The following is a 20,724-nucleotide window of genomic DNA, read 5'->3' as shown; positions in this document are numbered from 1 at the left end:
AAATGCAATTGAAATTGTGATCTGAAATGAACCACAAATACGAAACTTGGCACAATAACTGGGACTGAACTTTGTTTCAAAAAGGAAAAGAGAGTCCTTGCAATCCTGTATTAATAATATAAAATAAATAAACTGAAAAATAAATTGCATTTATTACCAGTGGTGAGAAGCAACCAAATACATTTCATCTACTGTTCTTTTGTACAATTTTGAGAAAAGTGTACTTCAATATTTTCATTTTCGTCTCCTTATATACTTATCTATATATATACTATACTATTCCAGAGTGCAGTGTGATGCGTTTACCCCGCATCAATATCTGAATATAGTAACTATGAACTTTGAGGACAAATAGAAGATCCACTGTGATCCACTCAAAAAAAATGTGATCGATTATCAGCAAAACTGCCCGATCAAAAATGAATTTCACACCAACTAAATCAAAAATGCTGCGTACATATTGATGTATCAGTATGAACAATCCAATAATCTGATGTTTTTAAGTAAATGTTGCTGCTAATACTTCCACTGCGACTTCTATTTTAAGTAAAACTGTGACTGCGGGACTTTAAATGAAGTGGACTATTTTTTTTCACACAGACGCAATTGTTCCTTTTGCTCAAATGAAATATCTTAACTCTTCTCCCTCCGCGGATTATTACAGGCCAGGTCTTGCCTCGTGCCGTGCAGCTCTGAGCGGACTACATTTCCCACAAGCCCTTTCACTCACGAGCACAACGCGTCACATGAAAAAAAAAAAAAAAAAACAACATGGCGTACGGCTGTGTGCATGGAGTCCGCTATCTGCCATTTGTTCGATAGATGACACCTCGCTTGTGCCAGCGGGCGACGCGTCCGCGAACAGGTACGTTTTAGACGACGTAGCGCGCGGTTGGCGTCGTGTGATGAGGAGAACGGCGGCGTCCGCTTCTCGACCGCGACGACAGTACGGTCCGGCCGTGGCAGAGCCGCGGAGCCGCGGACCGGCGAGGCGAGTAGCTCGAGGTTCTCCGCCTCGTGTTTCGCGCTTTACGCGACACTTTTTCGGAACGTCCCGCTCGTCCTCGTGTGAATGTTGCGTGTGGACTCTGAACGTAGTCCCGGCGTCACTAGTCCCGTCAGTCGAGACCAATAGCTGAGGTTTGGGCAACACTGCGTGACGCAATCAAACGGCAGTGACGTCATCAAACGGCAGTGACGTCTCTACGCCGCGGAGTTTGCGTCTACGTGGGAAAACCCTTCGCGCGATACATTGGCGCGTTGACCGACTGCCCCTCTAGACAACATGCGTATCCCGTAGCCAATCTCCCTCCTCCTGAGTTCGTCCTCACACGCCAGGACAAATGAACACACGTGTCAACTAAGGAAATGCACTGCTGTGCATGGGATGTTTAAGAAGAACTGTGGCAAGTTCTTTAAGATGCTAAGGACAACTTGGAGATTATTGGTGCTGCTTAAAATTCAAAGGGTTGTCACACTAAATAATGAGTTGATTCAGGGGTTTGTTTTTTTTGCATCTTTATTGCACTGCACTTGTATGAAGTTATATAATTAATAAAAAAAAGTATTGCTGGCACTAGAACTGCACAGTTCCTTTATGACAGGCAATACATTTGTCAGGACATTATAAACAGCCGTTTGGTGTACAAGCGGTAATTAAATCTTCGGCCTTTCTTTGAGACTATATGGATATTAACGATATGCAGAATATGCTTTGTTACACTACAGCAGATGCTTCATTCATACAAGGCAAAATTGGTGAGCGTGACTTGGACTTGAGGACGTGGGTTTTCTGTCCTTGATCAACCGCAAAGTTTGTTTTGGTTCACACCGAACCATGTATATTTTACAGTGATCACTTGATAGAGTAGTCATCTGAAATAAAAAACATAAACTACAGGTAGTGCCTACTGTCAAACTACTACTGTGGTGTTGGAAAGCATACAACATCAAACCATGATTTACACGACTGCAACAGGCACACTTATACACTGCAACAGCATGACAGACATGTTCTTTTTATTCCACTACTGTCACACATGTATGTTTAAGTATGTTGCAGTGTGCTGCTCCTCACCGAGTTCAAATAAGTACAAATTATTGCAAAAACATGTTGCATTGATTGATGTGCTGTTTGAAAGGATGGTATTTTGAGGTAAAAGGAGTTGAATTAAAACTTAGGAACTTACTGTCAAACTGTGTCCTAGGTGAAGGACTGTGTCCTAGGTAGTTTTTATTTAGCATGTTGTCCACTACCTTATGTTCTGCAAAGACCTATTGAAGACAATTGATTAAATTGTTGACAAGAGTCCACGCATGTCAGTTGTATGTAAAGCTCATTGGTCATACCCATGCTGTTCTCCACTACACCTCAGGTTCCTCAGAGTCATTTTCTTTTTGTGGTGTTCACCTTTTAACTGTTTGTCAGGTTTTACTGTAGTATTGTTGACCCAGCTTTGACTTCCTCCTTTTTTAAATTTTTAGTTAAAAAATGTTTCGTCGATCAAGATTCAGTGTCCGGCCCAATGTCGGTGCGACTGGCAGAACAGCTGCAACACCCCAGGAAGCCACCACAGCAAATCAGGAGGCCAGTGAGACCCCCAGACACGTTGGTGAGAGCAGCGCTCATACTGCTGTGACGGACACCACGTCCGTTGTGACTCCATCTGAAAAAATTACAGTCCCAGGGTGAGTAACAGACATTAAATTACCTCTTAACTACTCTTTATGTTTTGGATAACAGAAAACAACCCTTTTTACTACTTTTTAGGGATGGCAATGATCAAAATGGTGAAGGTGCTAACTCCTCAGCTGCAGTCCAGAGAAGGAAGCGGTTTTCTGTCAAGCCCAAAGTGGCCCCTGGCCGCCCCTCCGCCCATGCTCGGACACCCAAGACCCCTGCAAAGGCTCCTTTTGAAACTCCTGTTGAGGTCCCCAGCTCAGACCTTGATAAGCCCGCAACATCCAGCCAACCTGGGACCACAGCTGCCCCGCACGGACTCCAATCCCCGAAGCAACGGAGGCCTTCAGAAGAGAGCAAGCAGCCCAAACCCACCCCCAACTCTTCTGACTCGTCTGGGCCTTCAGCTGTCTCCCTACCTGATGAATCTGTAGAAGAAAACAATCTGCCAACAGACAGTGGCAAACAATTAGAAGGAAAGTCAGACGGCCAAGTTAAAGAAGTTCCTCCCAGACCACCGGATAAAGTCCCTCGCTCTATACCAGACAGAGAAGCTGTTGAATTATCAGAGAAGGCCAAGACTCTAATGTCATCCAAGGGTGGACTTTCACTGTCACCATCTGCGCTCTCTTTGAGCAGACTCCTGAATGACCCATCTGATTTACAGAGGCTGGCAAAGGCCCAAAAGCTGAGAGAGTTGCTCAGACAGGAGCGGCACAAAGAAACGGTGAGTTCAGATTATTCTGTAAGCATTCTAATCCTCACTCTCAATGCTTCCTGAGTTTTACAACATATTGATTAGATATATACTGTTAAATATATTTTTTGTTCATTAAATTAAATGTGATGTTTCAGAAACGCAAGAAAAGTAAGGCCCGGGTAAAGGAATATACTTTAGATCCCGCCAAAATGACCATGAGGGACCTAATCCACTATCTACCTGTGTCTAACCCCATGACGTAAGTGTCTCCAGCGTGTTTGTTAAGTTTGCATAACTTTTGATTCTTTACTCCAGAGTAGTAAGTAGTATGTTTTCCATTGATCATCCTGAAATCTTATCTGACAAGAAGTTTTTTTTTTCTTCCAGATCTAGTTTCGAAGACTTATCTCAGGAGAATGAGACTGTGATCCCACCTTCACCAGCACGAGAACAGTAAGGATATATCACATCATTATTTTAAAATTTCTTTCATTTATAGTTTTATTTATACTGTACATAGTGTGTAACTGTATCATCCATGCTTAAATATTTCAAATATTTGGATGATTTTGTTTGTAAAATTACTTTAAACACAATAGTGAACCTTTTTCTGTCAAAAAATGAGTCGTGCTTAAAATAAATAAATCAGAAACAGGACAGAACATGCACTTTACACAGTTACAGGTCTCTGAAATTTTGACGTTACATTGGTTTTGATGATTGGTATTACAGTTTCCAAACCCAAATAACATACAGCTTTTGTTAAATTGATTGCAGAAGTGGTACTGGTCTTATTCAGTTACTACACATTTGATATAGAGAGCAATAGGCTTAAATGCAGAGCCTTATCACCAGTGGTTTATCATTATGGAATAAATTTGTCTGAAAAATGGAAAGATATTTTAATCAATATCTTTATCAGCAGCCAGTACAGATTGCTTGTATCTGCACAGTGCTGTGTTAGCACTTGACAATGTTCTGGCTGCACCCTCTATCATTCTGCTTCAAGAGGAAAAAACACTCTGCCTTGTTTGTATTTCAATCACAAACATCTTGGTCGACATTAAGCCCACAATGCTGCCCCTGCAAAACAGTGTAGTGGGAACAGGAATTGGGGAAAATATATAATTGCGATTTTTCTGTACGGTCACAGAGACTTTAGCTCTCTCTCTGTTAGCAGTCTGTCTCTTAAGCCAAGGAATAGTCATGGGGTTCGTTACCTCACGGTGCCTACGTGAGTCATTTTCTTACGGAGTAACAGTCGCAAGTCTGATGTGGTACTTTGTTTGCTAGATGAGTCGTCATTACTTTCCTTAGGGCAACACGTGCCCAATGGCAACCTTTGTTCCCACAGTCTACATCTGGTCTCTTACGCTACTTGTACACCAAACCCCTTCCTTCTGCCTGACGTTTGCAATGTATCGCCTGCAGGTCTCCAGAGACAGCAAAGGAACCTGAAGTCCCCCCTAAAATGATATGCCCCAGGGAGGAGGGAGAGGAGGTGGCTGACGAGGAGGAAGAGGATGAGGACGATTCCGTCATGGTTCCTCAGCTCAAAGTTGCAGAGGACGGCTCACTGATCATTGACGAAGAGAGGTCAGTAGAATTTTATAGGCCACAATATATATTAAATATTGTTTCATCTTAATCTTCTTCCCTTTGCTTGGTTGTTGGAGGCAATAGGTTGTACTCAATTTAGTTTTGCTTTTTTTAAAAGTATATAGAAATGTCCCTAAATGCATCCAAACCGTCCTCCAGAGACTAAATTACCCTCTTAATATAAACATTGCTTCATTATTGTGATGTTGGAGATGATGGAAGCCGTTGTTAGTTTAATAATATCCTCTCAACCTGCATCTCAGCTTGACAGTGGAAGTCCAGAGAGCAAAAGGGCCAAACCCAGCAGAGGGCCGAGACCCCATCTTTGAACGAGGGTCCACTACAACTTACTCGAGCTTCAGGAAAGCGACCTATTCCAAACCCTGGTCCAGCGAAGGTTGAGATGACATTATTGATAATATAGATCCTGAATTACAATATCTTTAAATATCTATATATTTTTTCTCAGATGCCTTGGTTTTTTGATTTTTGATTTTTGATTTTTGATTATTGATTATTTTTGTTTTCATCAGAGACAGATATGTTCTACCTGGCTGTTAGTATGGTGGGGACAGACTTTTCCATGATTTGTCAACTGTTTACTCACAGAGCTCGATCAGAGATAAAGGTCAGTGATGACTACTATGACTAGGCTATTACTACATATTTACATGTATTCATAAAATGATGAGTAATAAGCAACTCACGGCTTCAGTAAACTTATTAAAACATCTTTGTTAATTGCAATTGATTTAAATTTCCAGAACAAATTCAAGAAGGAGGAGCGTGAGAATGCCTGGAGGATTGATAAAGCTTTCAGTAAGTATTCAGACTATGTTTAGCTAGTTAAATATCACAATAGATTTTTAATAGTCCTTGTGGGTATTTTGACGCAATATTTACTGGCAATTGTTTTGTAGGAGAGAGGCGCAAGCTGGACATAGAATATTTTTCCAAACTGCTAGAGAAAATTCTGGAGGTTCAAAAAAACAGGAAGAAACTCAAGTCACTCACTAAGAAGAACTCAGAATCCAAGAAGTGCAAGAGAAAGGCAAAGGGTAACTATCTTGCCATGTTTTAACTATGTTAAAGACGCAGTGAGTTGTATATTATTCTCTATAACTTAATATCTGTTTGGAGTACAAACTCCCTGAGTTTGTCTCAACTTGACAAATCCTTGCCCCATTCCCTCCACAGGCAAAAACGCTGCAAGGAAACTGAGTGCTGTGGAGGAGGAAGATGAGGATGATGCCAATGAAGTTCCTGATTTAGAGGACGAGGAGGAGGGAGAGAAAGAAAACGAGGATCTCTGTAATGAAGGAGGAACCCCGGTTTCCAAGCCCATGAGACAACACAAAAGAAAGTCTCGACAGGCGGCTGTGACTCAGGAACCAAACAATAAAAAAAAGAAAACGGGGGAAAAGAGCAACAAACAAGGTACAGAAGTGTTCAGTTCAATCATGAAAATATTCCGGATTGTTAAAGAACCTGGTGGATGTTGTAAAAGTCAGTATGTAGATCCATGGGAGCTGCAACTTTGTTTTGCCTAACTGGTTTGACAAGATTTCTAGAATTGTGATGAGGCCCCAGGGAAAAGCAATATTGAAACTTTTAAATGTGATTACAAATAGTAACATGGCATCGCCAGACCAATTCCCATTTATGAATGGGTCTGGAACCCCTCAGTTTATTTTTCTAATTCCATGGGGTGTTATCGATGGTTGAAGAACAGAACAACAACTAATCAGAGCAAGGAAACGTGTGGCGTTGCGCAGAGCTACAGAAGGCAGAAAGCAAAACATACTGTCCAGTTTGTTGAATTCTGTCTCCATAGAAGATTTGACAGACCTCTCCACGTCAGTGATAGACATTATGGATGTTTTTGGAAATGCTTTTGTGGTGCTTTCATTGGGCGCATCTGTCAGTCATCATATCAAATTTTACATAATTGGTTGTGATTGGCCCAACCAGTTTCAAGGTGAATGGATAGAAGGTGGGGCCTCACTCATCTGCATGAGCAAATAAAATAACTTGTTGAATGGAACAACTTCCAGGCTACAAAAGCTGAAAGTTGTTTTGACAAAAGTTATCCCTGTTTCTCCATATGTGTTTGACCCGTGCTGATTGTTGATTGCTGCTTAATTTTGTTTTGCCCTCATGCTCAGGTGAGACATGCAAACCTGAAGATACTGAGGCAGCACCTCCAGAAGACCATATAACTTCAGACATGTAAGGAAACTTTAAGAATGTTGCCTTAAAGTAAGCAAATTATATGTATCTTGATTGGAATTAAAATACTCTAATACCTAAAAATCAGGTCTGAAAAGACTGAGGATGTGGATGTATCCAAGGACACAGCAATCAAGCCAGCTAAACTCTCGCAAGGCAGAGCACCTAAACCACTCCTGCCTTTGGGCCGGAAATGGGGCAAGAAGCCTCTACCCCCCTCCACCAAGGCCAAAGATAATGCGTCAGATAAAGGAGATGAGAGTGCAACTGACGGAGCCTCTCACGAGCAGGTTGTTATTGCCATTTCAATGAACAGTCATCTGATATTTCTCCACATTATTACTTTACTTTACCTGACTAAACGTTATGCTTAACTTCTAGGTAATTAATGATTCATCACCTTCAAGACAAGCCAATAAGAATACAGCGGATGCTGAGATTTCCTCTGAAGAAGAGGAGGCCTGTGTTCAACCTCCGAGACCTACCAGGTACAAAATACTTCATGTCTTCTTTGAGAGTACCACTCTAACATTGTAACCAGAAACATTCCCATTCCCCAAAGAAACTACTTCATTATAAATATAATACAAAATATGACATAATATGACATAATAGCACGCGAGTGATTCATAAGTGTATGATTGTGTTTTGAAGGTATGGAAGAATGCCCAAACCCACCAAGCCTCTGAATTACCCTGCCAAAGAAGTTGCACACACCTCAGCATCTGATACCACCCCTGCCTTGCCAGTGGGGTCCACTGTGTCTGCTGCCAAGCCTAAACCCAAATGCACGGCCAAGAGGGGAAGATCATCAAAGCAAAAATCAGCCCCCGAGTCCAAAAAGGCCAAACTAGTCACCCTCAGGGCCTCTCGGTCAGAACACAGTGATGAGGAAGATGAAAAGCTGCAGGATGAGGAAGGCCAAGAGGAGGAGTGCCCTGTGTGTAGCCCCAGTGAGGACGGCATTGCCCCTGTGTTTGTGCCTGCCAGCCTGCGCTCCCCACGACCTGTGATTTCAGAGGTGGAAGAGACTTTGGAGGAAGTATGATAAATTGTTTCCTTGGAATGATACACAGTGTCCATTCATTTTATTTTATTCCACATAATTCATAAAACATGCATTTTTTATTTTGCATTTTTTTGTGTGCATGGTTTCACATTCCATATTCACACCCTCCAATTTGACTCCCCCCATCCCACCCTTAGCTTGATGTCTTGGCCAATATACCTGATGTGTTGGGCATCTCCCAAGATGCCATGTGCCCTGATGCCTCTTGCGAGTGGGCACAAAATGAGACAGGCACAACTGAGCCAAGTGAACATCAGTTGGACCTGCTGGTTGTAAGTGTCCTGTTTAAAATGAAGTACCACTAAAATTTAATTATTACTCCAGGTTGCACTAAACATGTTTAAATGATTTCTGAGATCTAATCTTAAAGATCTGATATGTAGTTTTATCTTCTTTTTTTTTCAAATGTCTCCCTCTTTTTAGTGCATGTATTTGTTTGTGTTTGGATCACAATCATATTATGACTTGGCTTGCTTTCTCATTTTTGTTGTTGCACACATTAAATGACAAAAAGCAACAAATCTGAGTTTGAACAGTGACACTCACAGCTTTGCTCATAATTTGCTGAGCTGGATGAACTCATAGCAACATATTTGTATCCAGATGTAATCACCTTACAAAGACATAGAAAAGAAAATGACAAGGAAATGTATCTGGGGCTACTGTAATACATGTTTTCCATATACAATCAGATCCTTTCTTAACTACTCTGGCTTACATAAGGAGCGTCAAACACAACTCACAATATATTTGTTTCCCTTGCAGGATGTTATAGACTTCCTTTCTACAGAACACACAGAAGGTATGTTGAAGTATTCTTACTAGCTGCAAGTGGATTACTCTTATTTTAGATTGCTTCATTTCATTCAAATATACATTTTGTATGTATATATGTTTCAGTATCTGAGGACGAGGGCTACAATGAGGCTGCTCAAACCCTGTTGACCATTGGCAACCTGACTCATCTCCCTCAGTCAGCACAGAATCAAGAAGATCACATAACAGGTTGGAGACAGATGCTATAAGACTCCTCATATTAGAATTAGATTTTATTTATTTTCAAATTTAATTACAGTATATATAAAATGTGCTGCTATGTTTAATTATAGAGACAACATCAGTCGGTGTCGAACAAACCGGACAGCACCTGGAAGAAGAAACTGCCTCAAAGCCTACTGCCCAAGAGGAAATAGATGACACTCTTGTCATGTTCATTCATGGAGACATAGAAACGTCAGAGACTATTGCTTCTGTGGAGCCTCAAGAAGGCACAACAGACCGTTGTGACAATGCCCTGATTACAACCAGTGATCTGCCATGTGCTGGGCAGAAGATTGTTTCTGATACAGACCCTAGTCCTCAGTTACAGTCAAGTCCAGAGAGCTCAAAGAAGAATTCTCTACAGACAAGAAAAGGACGCGTATCCAAGGTCAAACCTAAACCTAATCTAGGCCGAAGCTCAAGGACTGCACAGCCCAAATCCCAGCCAGAGACATCAACAAGTCAGACCGCTAAAGAGAGCAACAGAGAAACTGCCAACTGTCAAGTCACTGAATCACCATCAGCTCCTGAAGAAACAACTCCTGAGATACCAGAATGTTCCCCAAATTCACTAAAAGATGACATTTCCTGCACTAAAGTGACACTTACAGAAAAGTTGTCTGTCAGTCAGGACAGCTCTGTTGGTCAGGTAGAATCAGGAGCAGCAGCATCAGCTCAGAGAGCCTCAGAAAACCAGAGTCACTACTCTTCTGATGCCCAGTTTGAACCCAGTCGGGAACAAGCCAGAACAGACACAATGTCCAAAGCTGAGACTGAGCCCGAGTCTCAGGCTGAAAAAATTAAGAGTTTCTGCAATTATTCAGTAACATCTGACACCTCAGTCACAGAATCACACGTTGAACAAGGATCAAACACAGATTCTGTCCCAGTCCAAGAAGGCAGCCAACATTCAGCAGCTTTTGTCACACCTGCAGATGAAGTATCTGTTGGTCAGAAAGCTGAGAGTGAAGTCACATCTACTTGCCAGTCTAGAAGGACTCGATTGCAAAAAGTCAAACCGAAACTAAATTTACCAGGGACACCAAGAACCACGCGGTCTAAACCCAAATCTACAAAAGACTCTGTCGAGAAAGACTGCAGCTCTACTCCAACCTCCAAAACCCATGAAAAAGCGATAGCAGAGGTTGAACCTGAAGCAACCTCTTCTGAAAACCCAAGTTCCAGCTTTGGTCCTGCTTCAGTTTTGACATCATCATTTGATTTAGGCTTCACTCTTACACCCATGAACAAACTTTCTACAACTGCGGAGAAGAGGACAGATGATGGACTTCTTGGTCAGCTTCACTTCGTTGCAGCAACATCAGATCAGAGTACCTCAGAAAACCAGATCCTTTCTCAAACCCCTTCTGAACCCAGTAACAGAGGCACAGGGTCCTCTGGATCCAAAGATGATAAAGGGGCAGCTCATGATGGAACACCTGAGAGTAGTGATAACCTGTTGACCTACAACCAAGCCGTCACACAGTCACAAGTTGAAAAATACTTAGGTTCAGTTCAAGACAGCATTGACCTTCCTGCTCTATGTGTTACACCTGTAGATTTACCTGTCTATCAAAAAGAAGAGAGTAAAGTTGCATCTACTTGCCAGATTAAGAGAGGGCAATCAATAAAAGTCAAACCCAAACCAAATTTACCAGAGATGTCAAGAACCACTAGGTCTAAACCTCAATCTACAAAAGACTCTGTAGAGAAAGACTGCAGCCCGATCCCAAACTCCAAAATCCATGAAAAAGCAATAGCAGAGGTTGAACCTGAATCAACCTGTGGCACCTCTTCTGAAAACCCAAGTTCCAGCTCTGGTCCTGCTTCAGTTTTCACACCATCATTTGATTTCGGATCCACTCTAACATCCACAAAGGAACTGTCTACAACTGAGGAGATGAGAACAGATGATGGACTTCTTGGTCAGGTTTACTCCGTTGCAGCAACATCAGATCAGAGTAGTTCAGAAAACCAGATCCTTTCTCAAACCCCTTCTGAACCCAGTAACAGAGTCACAGGGTCAACATCTGCATCCACAGATGATAAAGGGGCAACTCATGATGGAACAACTAATACTAATGATGACCTGGAGACTCACAACCCAGCTGTCACAGAATTACAAGTTGAAAAAAACTCGGGTTCAGTTCAAGACAGCAGTGACCTTCCTGCTCAATGTATTACACCTGTAGATTTACCTGTCAGTCAAAAAGAAGAGAGTGAAGTTGCATCTACTTGCCAGGTTAAGAGAGGGCGATCAATAAAAGTCAAACCCAAACCAAATTTACCAGGGACGTCAAGAACCATGTGGTCTAAACCTCAATCTACAAAAGACTCTGTAGAGAAAAACTGCAGCCAAACTCCAATCTCCAAGGTCCATGAAAAAGCAAAAGCAGTGGTTGAATCTGAAGCAACCCCTGGCACCTATTCTGAAAACCCAAGTTCCAGCTCTGGTCCAGCTTCTGTTTTCACACCATCATTTGATTTCGGCTCTACTCTTACACCCACAAAGGAACTGTCCACAACTGAGGAGACAAAGACAGATGATGGACTTCTTGGTCAGCTTTACTCCGTTGCAGCAACATCACATCAGAGGACCTCAGAAAACCAGATTCTTTCTCAAACCCTTTCTGAACCCAATAACAAAGACACAGGGTCAACATCTGGATCCACAGATGATAAAGGGGCAACTCATGATGGAACAACTAATACTAGTGATGACCTGGTGACTTACAACCCAGCCGTCACGCAGTCACAAGTTGAAAAAGACATAGGTTCAGTTCAAGAAAGCAGTGACCTTCCTGCTCCATGTGTTACACCTGTAGATTTGCCTGTCAGTCAGAAAGAAGAGAGTGAAGTTGCATCTACTTGCCAGATTAAGAGAGGGCGATCACTAAAAGTCAAACCCAAACCAAATTTACCAGGGACATCAAGAACCACTTGGTCTAAATCTCAATCTACAAAAGACTCTGTAGAGAAAGACTGCTGCCCAATCCCAAACTCCAAAATCCAAGAAAAAGCAATAGCAGAGGTTGAACCTGAAGCAACCTGTGGCAACTCTTCTGAAAACCGAAGTTCCAGCTCTGGTCCTGCTTCAGTTTTGACACCATCATTTCATTTAGACTCTACTCTCACAGCCGCAAAGGAACTGTCCACAACTGAGGAGACAAGGACAGATGATGGACTTCTTTGTCAGGTTTACTCCATTGCAGCAACATCAGATCAGAGTAGTTCAGAAAACCAGATCTTTTCTCAGATCCTTTCTGAACCCAGTAACAGAGACACAGGGTCAACATCCGGATCCACAGATGATAAAGGGGCAACTCATGATGGAACAACTAATACTAGTGATGACCTGGAGACTCACAACCCAGCTGTCACAGAATTACAAGTTGAAAAAAACTCAGGTTCAGTTCAAGACAGCAGTGACCTTCCTGCTCCATGTGCTACACCTGTAGATTTACCTGTCAGTCAGAAAGAAAAGAGTGAAGTTGCATCTACTTGCCAGGTTAAGAGAGGGCGATCAATAAAAATCAAACCAAAACCAAACCTAGCACAGATATCAAGAACCATTCGGTCTAAACCTCAATCTACAAAAGACTCTGTAAAGAAAGACTGCAGCCCAATACAAACCTCCAAAGTCCATGAAAAAGCAGTAGAAGAGGTTGAATCTGAAGCAACCTCTGGCACCTATTCTGAAAACCCAAGTTCCAGCTCTGGTCCAACTTCAGTTTTGAAACCATCATTTGATTTCGGCTCTACTCTTACACCCACAAAGGAACTGTCCACCACTGAGGAGACGGAGACAGATGATGGACTTCTTGGTCAGCTTTACTCCGTTGCAGCAAATTCAGATCAGAGTACCTCAAAAAACCAGATCCTTTCTCAAACCCCTTCTGAACCCAGTAACAGAGGCACAGGGTCCTCTGGATCCAAAGATGATAAAGGGGCAACTCATGATGGAACACCTGAGAGTAGTGATAACCTGTTGACCTACAACCAAGCCGTGACACAGTCACAAGTTGAAAAATACTTAGGTTCAGTTCAAGACAGCATTGACCTTCCTGCTCCATGTGTTACACCTGCAGATTTGCCTGTCAGTAAGAAAGAAGAGAGTGAAGTTGAATCTACTTGCCAGATTAAGAGAGGGCGATCACTAAAAGTCAAACCCAAACCAACCCTAGCACAGATATCAAGAACCATTCGGTCGAAACCTCAATCTAAAAAAGACTCTGTAGAGAAAGACTGCAGCCCAATTCCAATCTCCAAAGTCCATGAAAAAGCAATAGCAGAGGTTGAACCTGAAGCAACCTGTGGCACCTCTTCTGAAAACCCAAGTTCAAGCTCTGGTCCTGCTTCAGTTTTCACACCATCATTTGATTTCGGATCCACTCTTACACCCATAAAGGAACTGTCTACAACTGAGGAGACGAGAACATATGATGGACTTCTTGGTCAGCTTTACTCTGTTGCAGCAACATCACATCAGACTACCTCAGAAAACCTGATCCTTTCTCAAACCCCTTCTGAACCCAATAACAGAGACACAGGGTCAACATCTGGATTCACAGATAATAAAGATGATGGGGAAACTGAGAGTAGAGATACAGCTTCAGTCAGTAGATTGATTGATCAGAGTAGTGATAAATTGGTGACATCCGACTTAGATGTCACAGAATCACAAGTTGGAAAAGACTCTGCTTCAGACCAAGATAGTAGTGATCACCCGGCTCCACGTGTTACACCAGTAGAAGATTTACCTGTTAGTCAGAAAGAAGAGAGTGAAGCTGCATCTACTTGCAAGAGTACGAGAGGGCGATCACAAAGAGTCAAACCCAAACCAAACCTTGCACAAACATCAAGAAGCATTGGGTCTAGACCTCAAACCACGAAAGACTCTGTCGTGCAGCTTGTGGAGAGACCTTCCAGCCCAACTGTAAAGCCTAGATCCATTGACAATACAACAGCAGAAGGAGAAAAAGAAAAAGAAACGAGGGAAACTAATGAAACATCAACCAACAAACCTAAGCTGTGAGTTATAATTTCCATCTTAAATTTTCCTCAAAAGGTGTTTGAATGTCAATATGATTGTCTTATGTACAAATGTTATGTTATAAATGAATTTTAAGTAGAAATAGTTTTTGTAACTCTTTAATTCTCCACTTAAAGCACTGACAGTACCCAGTCAGAGCCCACCGAATCTTCCAAGACTTCAATAAAAGGCCCTCAAAGTCATAGAGGAAGGCTTATCAAACCCAAACCCAACCTGGGCCGCAGCAGTAGGCCTCCACAACCCCGACAAGTCCAGAACACTACACAAGCAGAAACAGGTTTGACACCCTTACAATGAAAATGACCTTATTTCCAAGAATGAGGGGCAGATTTTTTGGGGGGGATTACTGCCACTAATGGTTCTTCTGTTTTCACAGATTCCGATGCTCAACTTGAATGTGTTGATGGGTCAGATTCCCGCAACCTTGTGTCTGAACTCCGACCTGACATTCAAGAACCAGTAGAGAGAGCTGGTAAACATATTAGTAACCAAGAGCCCCTCCCAAATGATGTTGGGTCCTCGCTGGGCGGCATGACACAAATAAATGATCAACCGAGTCAAAATGACTCCCATCGAAATGATGCCATTTCCTCTCTGGGTTGTGTGACACAAGTACTGGAAAATACCTCTCAGGTAAGATGTGCAGGAGGAAGCAGATCAGTGTCTTTTTGTATTGAAATGCATCCTAAGTGTGTTCATGTTGGCCATGTCCAGACATGTGACTACATGCTACGGAAGAGGATTATGGTACACGTCAACATTTTATTTGAGTTCTGACTTTAATCTCAGAATTCTGACTCAAAACTCAGAATTCTGATTTTATTCTCAGTATTCTGACTTTATTCTGAGAATTCTGACTTCTAACCCTAACCATAACCTGCCAGACCTGAGAGAATGGGGGTGAATGGAGCTAAATGGCTTAATCATACTAAATACAACGTATACATGTTTTTGGATCAAACAAAAATTTAACAAGCTAATTAATTGTAAGGAGGGTAATGCCTGTGTAAGTATCTAGATAAACAGATGAACATTTTTTTATATATATAGTTTGCTCTTATTAAAATGGATTTCTGGCAGATTGCACTTGCCTGCAATTTCCTGAAATAACTAGTGTTATGCCATTTTTCACCCATAGATGGCAGTAGTGGCTAAAAAATATGAGTAAAATAAATTAATCTTGCACCTGAATGAACATTCTTCTCCTTATTTAGTGTGTAAGATCTGCTTCAGACAACCAAGCAGGATAATATTTCGGTAGTGGGTGAGGTAAAAATGATTATGGTCATACTCCCTGCAGTAGCACTTATACCGTCCTGAATGAGGGAATATCTTGGACCAGAGTCAGCCGTCTGGTCACCCAACCAACAGTACACCAAGATTCCGTCAGAGGTCAGAATTCAAATACATTTTTCATATGTGGCCCCTTCCGTAACATGCTGATAACACAGAGCAACAACTTTATCATGTGTCACCAAATCACCAAGTTCATATTCTTTAGCACTGACTCCCAACCAGGATGCTTGTCCTTCAAAGGAAAACCTATGCATTTGACAGTGACTATGCTTGCATTATTGTAGGCTTACGGTATCCACATTTCTATTTTTAATAATGTCAAATAACACCCAGTTTGATATAATTTCGGATAAACACATTTGGAACATTACTAGTAGTGTCTTGGGGGTTAGTGTACTTGAATGAATCTGATAGGGCTAAGGGCCTATATCTGCGAAAAAAGTTTGCAAACAATTGCTGTACAGTGTAGTACGAGCAAAACACTACACTAAGTCATTGCACTGATTAACACAACTTTGGATAAGCACAGGGTGTAATCCTGGTCAAGAAGCCCGAACCACATTTAAGGATTAACCCTGAACTGGTTTTCTCTGATTCCTTCAATCCTAGAACACATCAACATTAAGTACTGAGGGGCCCCAAAGTCCTCAAAGTCTCAGATTATTACCAGACCGTAAGTAAAATATTGATCGCACACATCAGATAATTTTTACTGTGAATTATTCTGAGTGCCTACGTCATGGTGTTAATTTAAATCCTGCCTCTCAGTGATGTCGGATTCAGATGAACCGTTCTTCATCCTCTCACTGACCGAGATCCCAGTCTGCTCATCAGGAGAGGTGATGGACAGTGCAGATCAGCCCCGACCTTGTCTTCCTGCTGGAAATGCACCAACACAGCAGCAGAGGTTTGTGCGGTCCTTCATCAACTCATCATCCATGCAGGCAGGGAGCCTGTTTTGTTTGTGTCTGATTTGTTAACCACCTTCACCCCTCGGCAGTGTCCCTGGGGAAAGGTTGGCACCAGGTGGAGATGGATACCAGATGCCAACTAAGGAGACTGGTGAAATGGGCTTCTCCAGTGTAAAATATGCAGGGCCGGAGCCAGCTGCATGTATGGTAAGTAAAATTGAAAGGAACCACTTATATCTGCAGTGTTATGAAATGTCAGTTTTGGTCTAAATTTCTGTTTTGTTTGTCTCGCTTTTTTTAACACCCACCAGGATTCGATCGCGGAGAATCCAGTGGATTCACAGGGTAGAGTGATTTCATTATTTGTCTTCTTTTCTCTAGTGGTTCATCTCATATTACCAATAGCCAATACCAAAATATTTTTTTGTGTTTTTGGAACAGATAGTAGACCAGCAGTCCAGCCCCCCATATTACCAGAAACTGAAGAGAATAATGCGAAGATTGAAATCCCTCCTGCAAAGCAGAGAACATCAGCAACTGGAAGAAGAGGTAAGCAAAGGCTAAACAAAAACTCATCATAAGCACTCAGCAAACTGGACACATCTATTTCATCATGTACCTGTCTCTCTTTGAAGCAGCCAAACTTCAAGTTAAGCCCAATACTACAAAGAACACGCATGCCAGCAAGGCTTTCGCTGCAAACAACAACCAGGACTCTGACCTACCGGGGCCTTCCATGCAGCCAGAAGCTTCTAATGCAAACACAATAGCAGGCAAAGACATTGTCACTGAGCCACAGAACAGAGGTGTTGGCCATGAAAACATTGGAAAGGAGTCTCAGGCGAGTTGTAAAGGCTCAGAGGAGAGAAGCTCAGGAGCACAAACTCACACGGCAAAGTCCAGGGGGACTAACATTGGGAAAAGGTGAGGAAAATAAAATGAAAGTAATTAATCTGTATGATAAAACGGGTAGCTCAAATCAAGCGATCTGATTGGTTCATAGCCATGGTATTTTTAGCATATACCACGCCTATGACGTTGAATCAGTTTGCACAGGTCTGTATCACTCAGCGACTGAGGAAGTAACGACGTAAGTAGACGTGAGTAGTGACGGAGTGAAGTTGAGTAAACTTACGAGGTTGAATGGCATTTTGGCCCACGCTAAAACGCCGGCGAACTTAAATTGCCGGTGAAGCCAGCTATTGTCTCGTAGCTTTCTTTCTGAGGAAAGCTACAGTGTGTTGCATAGCAACTGCCGTGGACTGTGCAGGCAGCCAGGAGAAATAAAAACATGTCTATTACTTTCATTTCACCATACTTGTAACCGTTTTATAAAAGCAATAGCTCACTTCAGACCGGGATGTATGCTCATTATACCGCAGTTAAGGGGGTCACCAGCTAAACAAAGCCCCTTCAGTGTGCAATAATGAGCATATACCACGGCCTGTTGTGAGCTTTTGCTTAAATATCTGTAATTAATAGGCCTGTGCTTCCACATTTTTTTACATCTTGAATCATATTGCTTGGTATCTACCTACTGAAAACCTATCGCCCTACTGGGGTTTGCAACTTTACCACCATATACCGCCAGAAAATTACAAAAATTACACACTGGGGCTTCAAAGGGATAGTTCAGTGATTTTAAGTTGTGGTTGTATGAGTTACTTATGCATAGTTAATATGTTACCTTATGGAGTTGCAGAGGGGACCACAGAAAATGTATTTTTCGGCACATTTTTAAATGCTTACATAAAAAATAAATATCCGTTCAATTGTACGCCAACTCACCGCGGTAGCTTTGAGTCAAACAGATGATTTGCGGAGTGATACTCTGACGGCACGAGTTGGCAAAGTAAATACATGGCCGAAGTACGCTTGAAAAAAAGTGCAAACTTAAACGGCTGTCTGGCGGCAAACTAAAGCAGTGAAAAAAATACATCCTTTAGCGTACAATTGAACTGATATTTATTTTTTATGTAAGCATTCAAAAATTTGGCGAAAAATACGTTTTTCCGTGGTCCCCTCTGCAACATTGGGACTCAGACTTTCGCTACTTCCGCTTCTCCTCCAAATTCCGTAAAATTACATCGCTGATCACCATCTCCATAAGGTAACATATTTACTATGCATAAGTAACTCATACAACCCCACTTCAAAATCACTGAACTATCCCTTTAAGTTGTCTGCAGCCCTGCTTGCAACTTTGTAAGGCTGTACTTAAATGCTAAATACAGCATGATATATATATATATATATATATATATATATATATATATATATATATATATATTTCTTTATTTCAGACCCAAGGGGATCCATATCACAATAAGAACACACAGAATATAAAAACATAAAAAACAAAATACCAAAAAACAAATACAAAGCCTTCCACAGTGTTCTGTGTCTAACATACAGACATTTTCGCCAATGGTTCCATTTCACATGGTGGATAAAAGTCATCATCTCTATTTTCCAATTCTGACAGAAAACCCAAAGATTTCCTCCCTGTCCTCTCTGACGTGAACACCACTGTCCCTTCAAGCGACCCCTCACCTGGGAAAGCAGCTTCCAAGGGCCCTAAGGTCAAAACTCAACGCACAACAAGAAAAGGCTCCACCACAACATCAGTCGCTTCAACATCACACGCTGTTGCCCTCACACCCAGTCCGACGCAGCAGCCAGCGGAAGCCGACTCGACCTCTTCTGCCACTTCACCAGCACTTACAGAGGTGGATAATCTACAGACCACTGGACACGGTCAACTATACTCGGACGCAATCCACTGCACTTCTCAGTGTTCAGCTGAGGTAAGGAGGGTGGATGGAGAGTCGTCTTAATTCGGTGGAAGGGTTACACACCCTCAAGGAGTTGATAACCGCTGACCCCTTGCTTTTCTTTCTTCTAGGTGTCAGAACCTGAGCAAGGTAACTGTGTGGAGAGCAGCTCTATAGAAGAGGAGCCCACCAATGTGTCCCAGTACTTCTTAAGTGATATTTTTACTGAAGTGGAAGAGGGATAAAAGCCATAGCGAGGTGGAGTGTGAAAAAACCTGCCAGTGGCTCACCTTTTTTTTCTTTCTTGTGTGAATTTATCTCTGTAAAAGTTTATTTATATCTAAAAACTGTACTTTTTCCTGAAGTGAAGTGAGGCTGAATTTACTACCTTGACAAACACATTTTCACTTCCATGAGTGCGTATACATTATACATTGAATGTATACATTATACATATTCAGGGTATCCTTATTCAAAGTGCTAATGAAAAAAAAAAAATTGGTACCTGTAAATCACCGGTTTGGCTGAAGGAGGCGGCAGCTTTTTCCCAATTATTCACTCTTTTTTCTCAGGTTCAAATTTTTCTTTATTTGTCTATTAACAAGCTGTAACAATGTAAATACTGTAGATTACTGGATTACTTGACATCATGTACAGTTGTACATTCCTGTGTTACCCTGTTAATGCCTATCTGTATTTTTGTGATCATTGTTAATAATTTATTCTAATCTGAAACTATTTTTATTTCTATTTGATTAAAACAATGACAGAAAACGGACGTCAGATTCAGATGTAATTTAGTAAAATTTCCATCAATATATTCTGCGAATCCCGACATACAAAATAGAGGTAGTCAAATTGATCAAAAATGAATGCTAATCAACATAGATTTAGGCTTTTTGTGTGTATATAATGTACATCAGTTCAACAGATTCACAGCATTCAGATAATCTTTGATACTTAAGTTATGTTATTTTTTATAAGATCTGAATAAAAAGTATTCTTCCACCTCCACTGGATTCAGAATTTGCTGCAGTGTACTTGCAACTATGATACTACAGTTGTGACATTTTTATGTTGACCTATTCTGAAAGAAGTCATGAATGACTGGCGCTTAGTGAATGGTACATTAAACTGCTTTGAATGTTTACATAACCACAGACGCATTGAAGTCCTGTATTTAAGTCCTGCTTGTTCACCACAGAAGGGATTTACACTCCGAGGCACTATGAGGTATCGCACCTAACAATAATGTAATCCAATTCACACCTCATGACCTCAGAAATTAGTTTGAACACATCTCACTGCGTCAATCTGCACTTTTTTTTAATGGAGTGCTGTGTGTGATTCACTGTGTATTAAACGTTTTCTG

At 41.6% G+C, this 20,724-nt stretch overlaps 1 protein-coding gene across 4 annotated transcripts; it reads left to right on the top strand.

Annotated features, from left to right (window-relative positions):
* Nucleotides 1–255: 255 nt before the first annotated feature.
* Nucleotides 256–20,366, top strand: zgc:162472 (uncharacterized protein LOC553495 homolog). Of its 4 annotated transcripts, none has more exons than XM_035607221.2 (29): nucleotides 648–865; nucleotides 2,485–2,688; nucleotides 2,771–3,407; nucleotides 3,536–3,639; nucleotides 3,768–3,833; nucleotides 4,812–4,976; nucleotides 5,243–5,376; nucleotides 5,513–5,607; nucleotides 5,744–5,798; nucleotides 5,900–6,037; nucleotides 6,177–6,416; nucleotides 7,145–7,208; nucleotides 7,297–7,498; nucleotides 7,590–7,696; nucleotides 7,863–8,250; nucleotides 8,415–8,549; nucleotides 9,043–9,079; nucleotides 9,178–9,282; nucleotides 9,387–14,349; nucleotides 14,488–14,648; nucleotides 14,748–15,004; nucleotides 16,277–16,340; nucleotides 16,436–16,574; nucleotides 16,668–16,785; nucleotides 16,890–16,923; nucleotides 17,020–17,127; nucleotides 17,217–17,502; nucleotides 19,064–19,385; nucleotides 19,484–20,366. In XM_035607221.2, exons 2-29 carry the CDS (start codon nucleotides 2,492–2,494, stop codon nucleotides 19,595–19,597), a joined length of 9,435 nt encoding a protein of 3,144 aa, XP_035463114.1. In that variant the 5' UTR covers nucleotides 648–865; nucleotides 2,485–2,491; the 3' UTR covers nucleotides 19,598–20,366. The 4 variants fall into 4 exon arrangements, 3 of the variants coding, with proteins under 3 accessions (XP_035463114.1, XP_035463112.1, XP_035463115.1); XM_035607219.2 differs by having other exon boundaries at nucleotides 652–865; nucleotides 17,214–17,502; XM_035607222.2 differs by lacking the exon at nucleotides 8,415–8,549 and having other exon boundaries at nucleotides 653–865; nucleotides 17,214–17,502.
* The last annotated feature ends 358 nt before the right edge of the window (nucleotides 20,367–20,724 follow it).

Source organism: Scophthalmus maximus, chromosome 20, assembly GCF_022379125.1.
Source record: "Scophthalmus maximus strain ysfricsl-2021 chromosome 20, ASM2237912v1, whole genome shotgun sequence".
Classification (NCBI taxonomy): Eukaryota; Metazoa; Chordata; class Actinopteri; order Pleuronectiformes; family Scophthalmidae; genus Scophthalmus; species Scophthalmus maximus.
The sequence above is the reverse complement of the archived record's forward strand: the minus strand, read 5'-3'. Positions and strand labels throughout refer to the sequence as shown.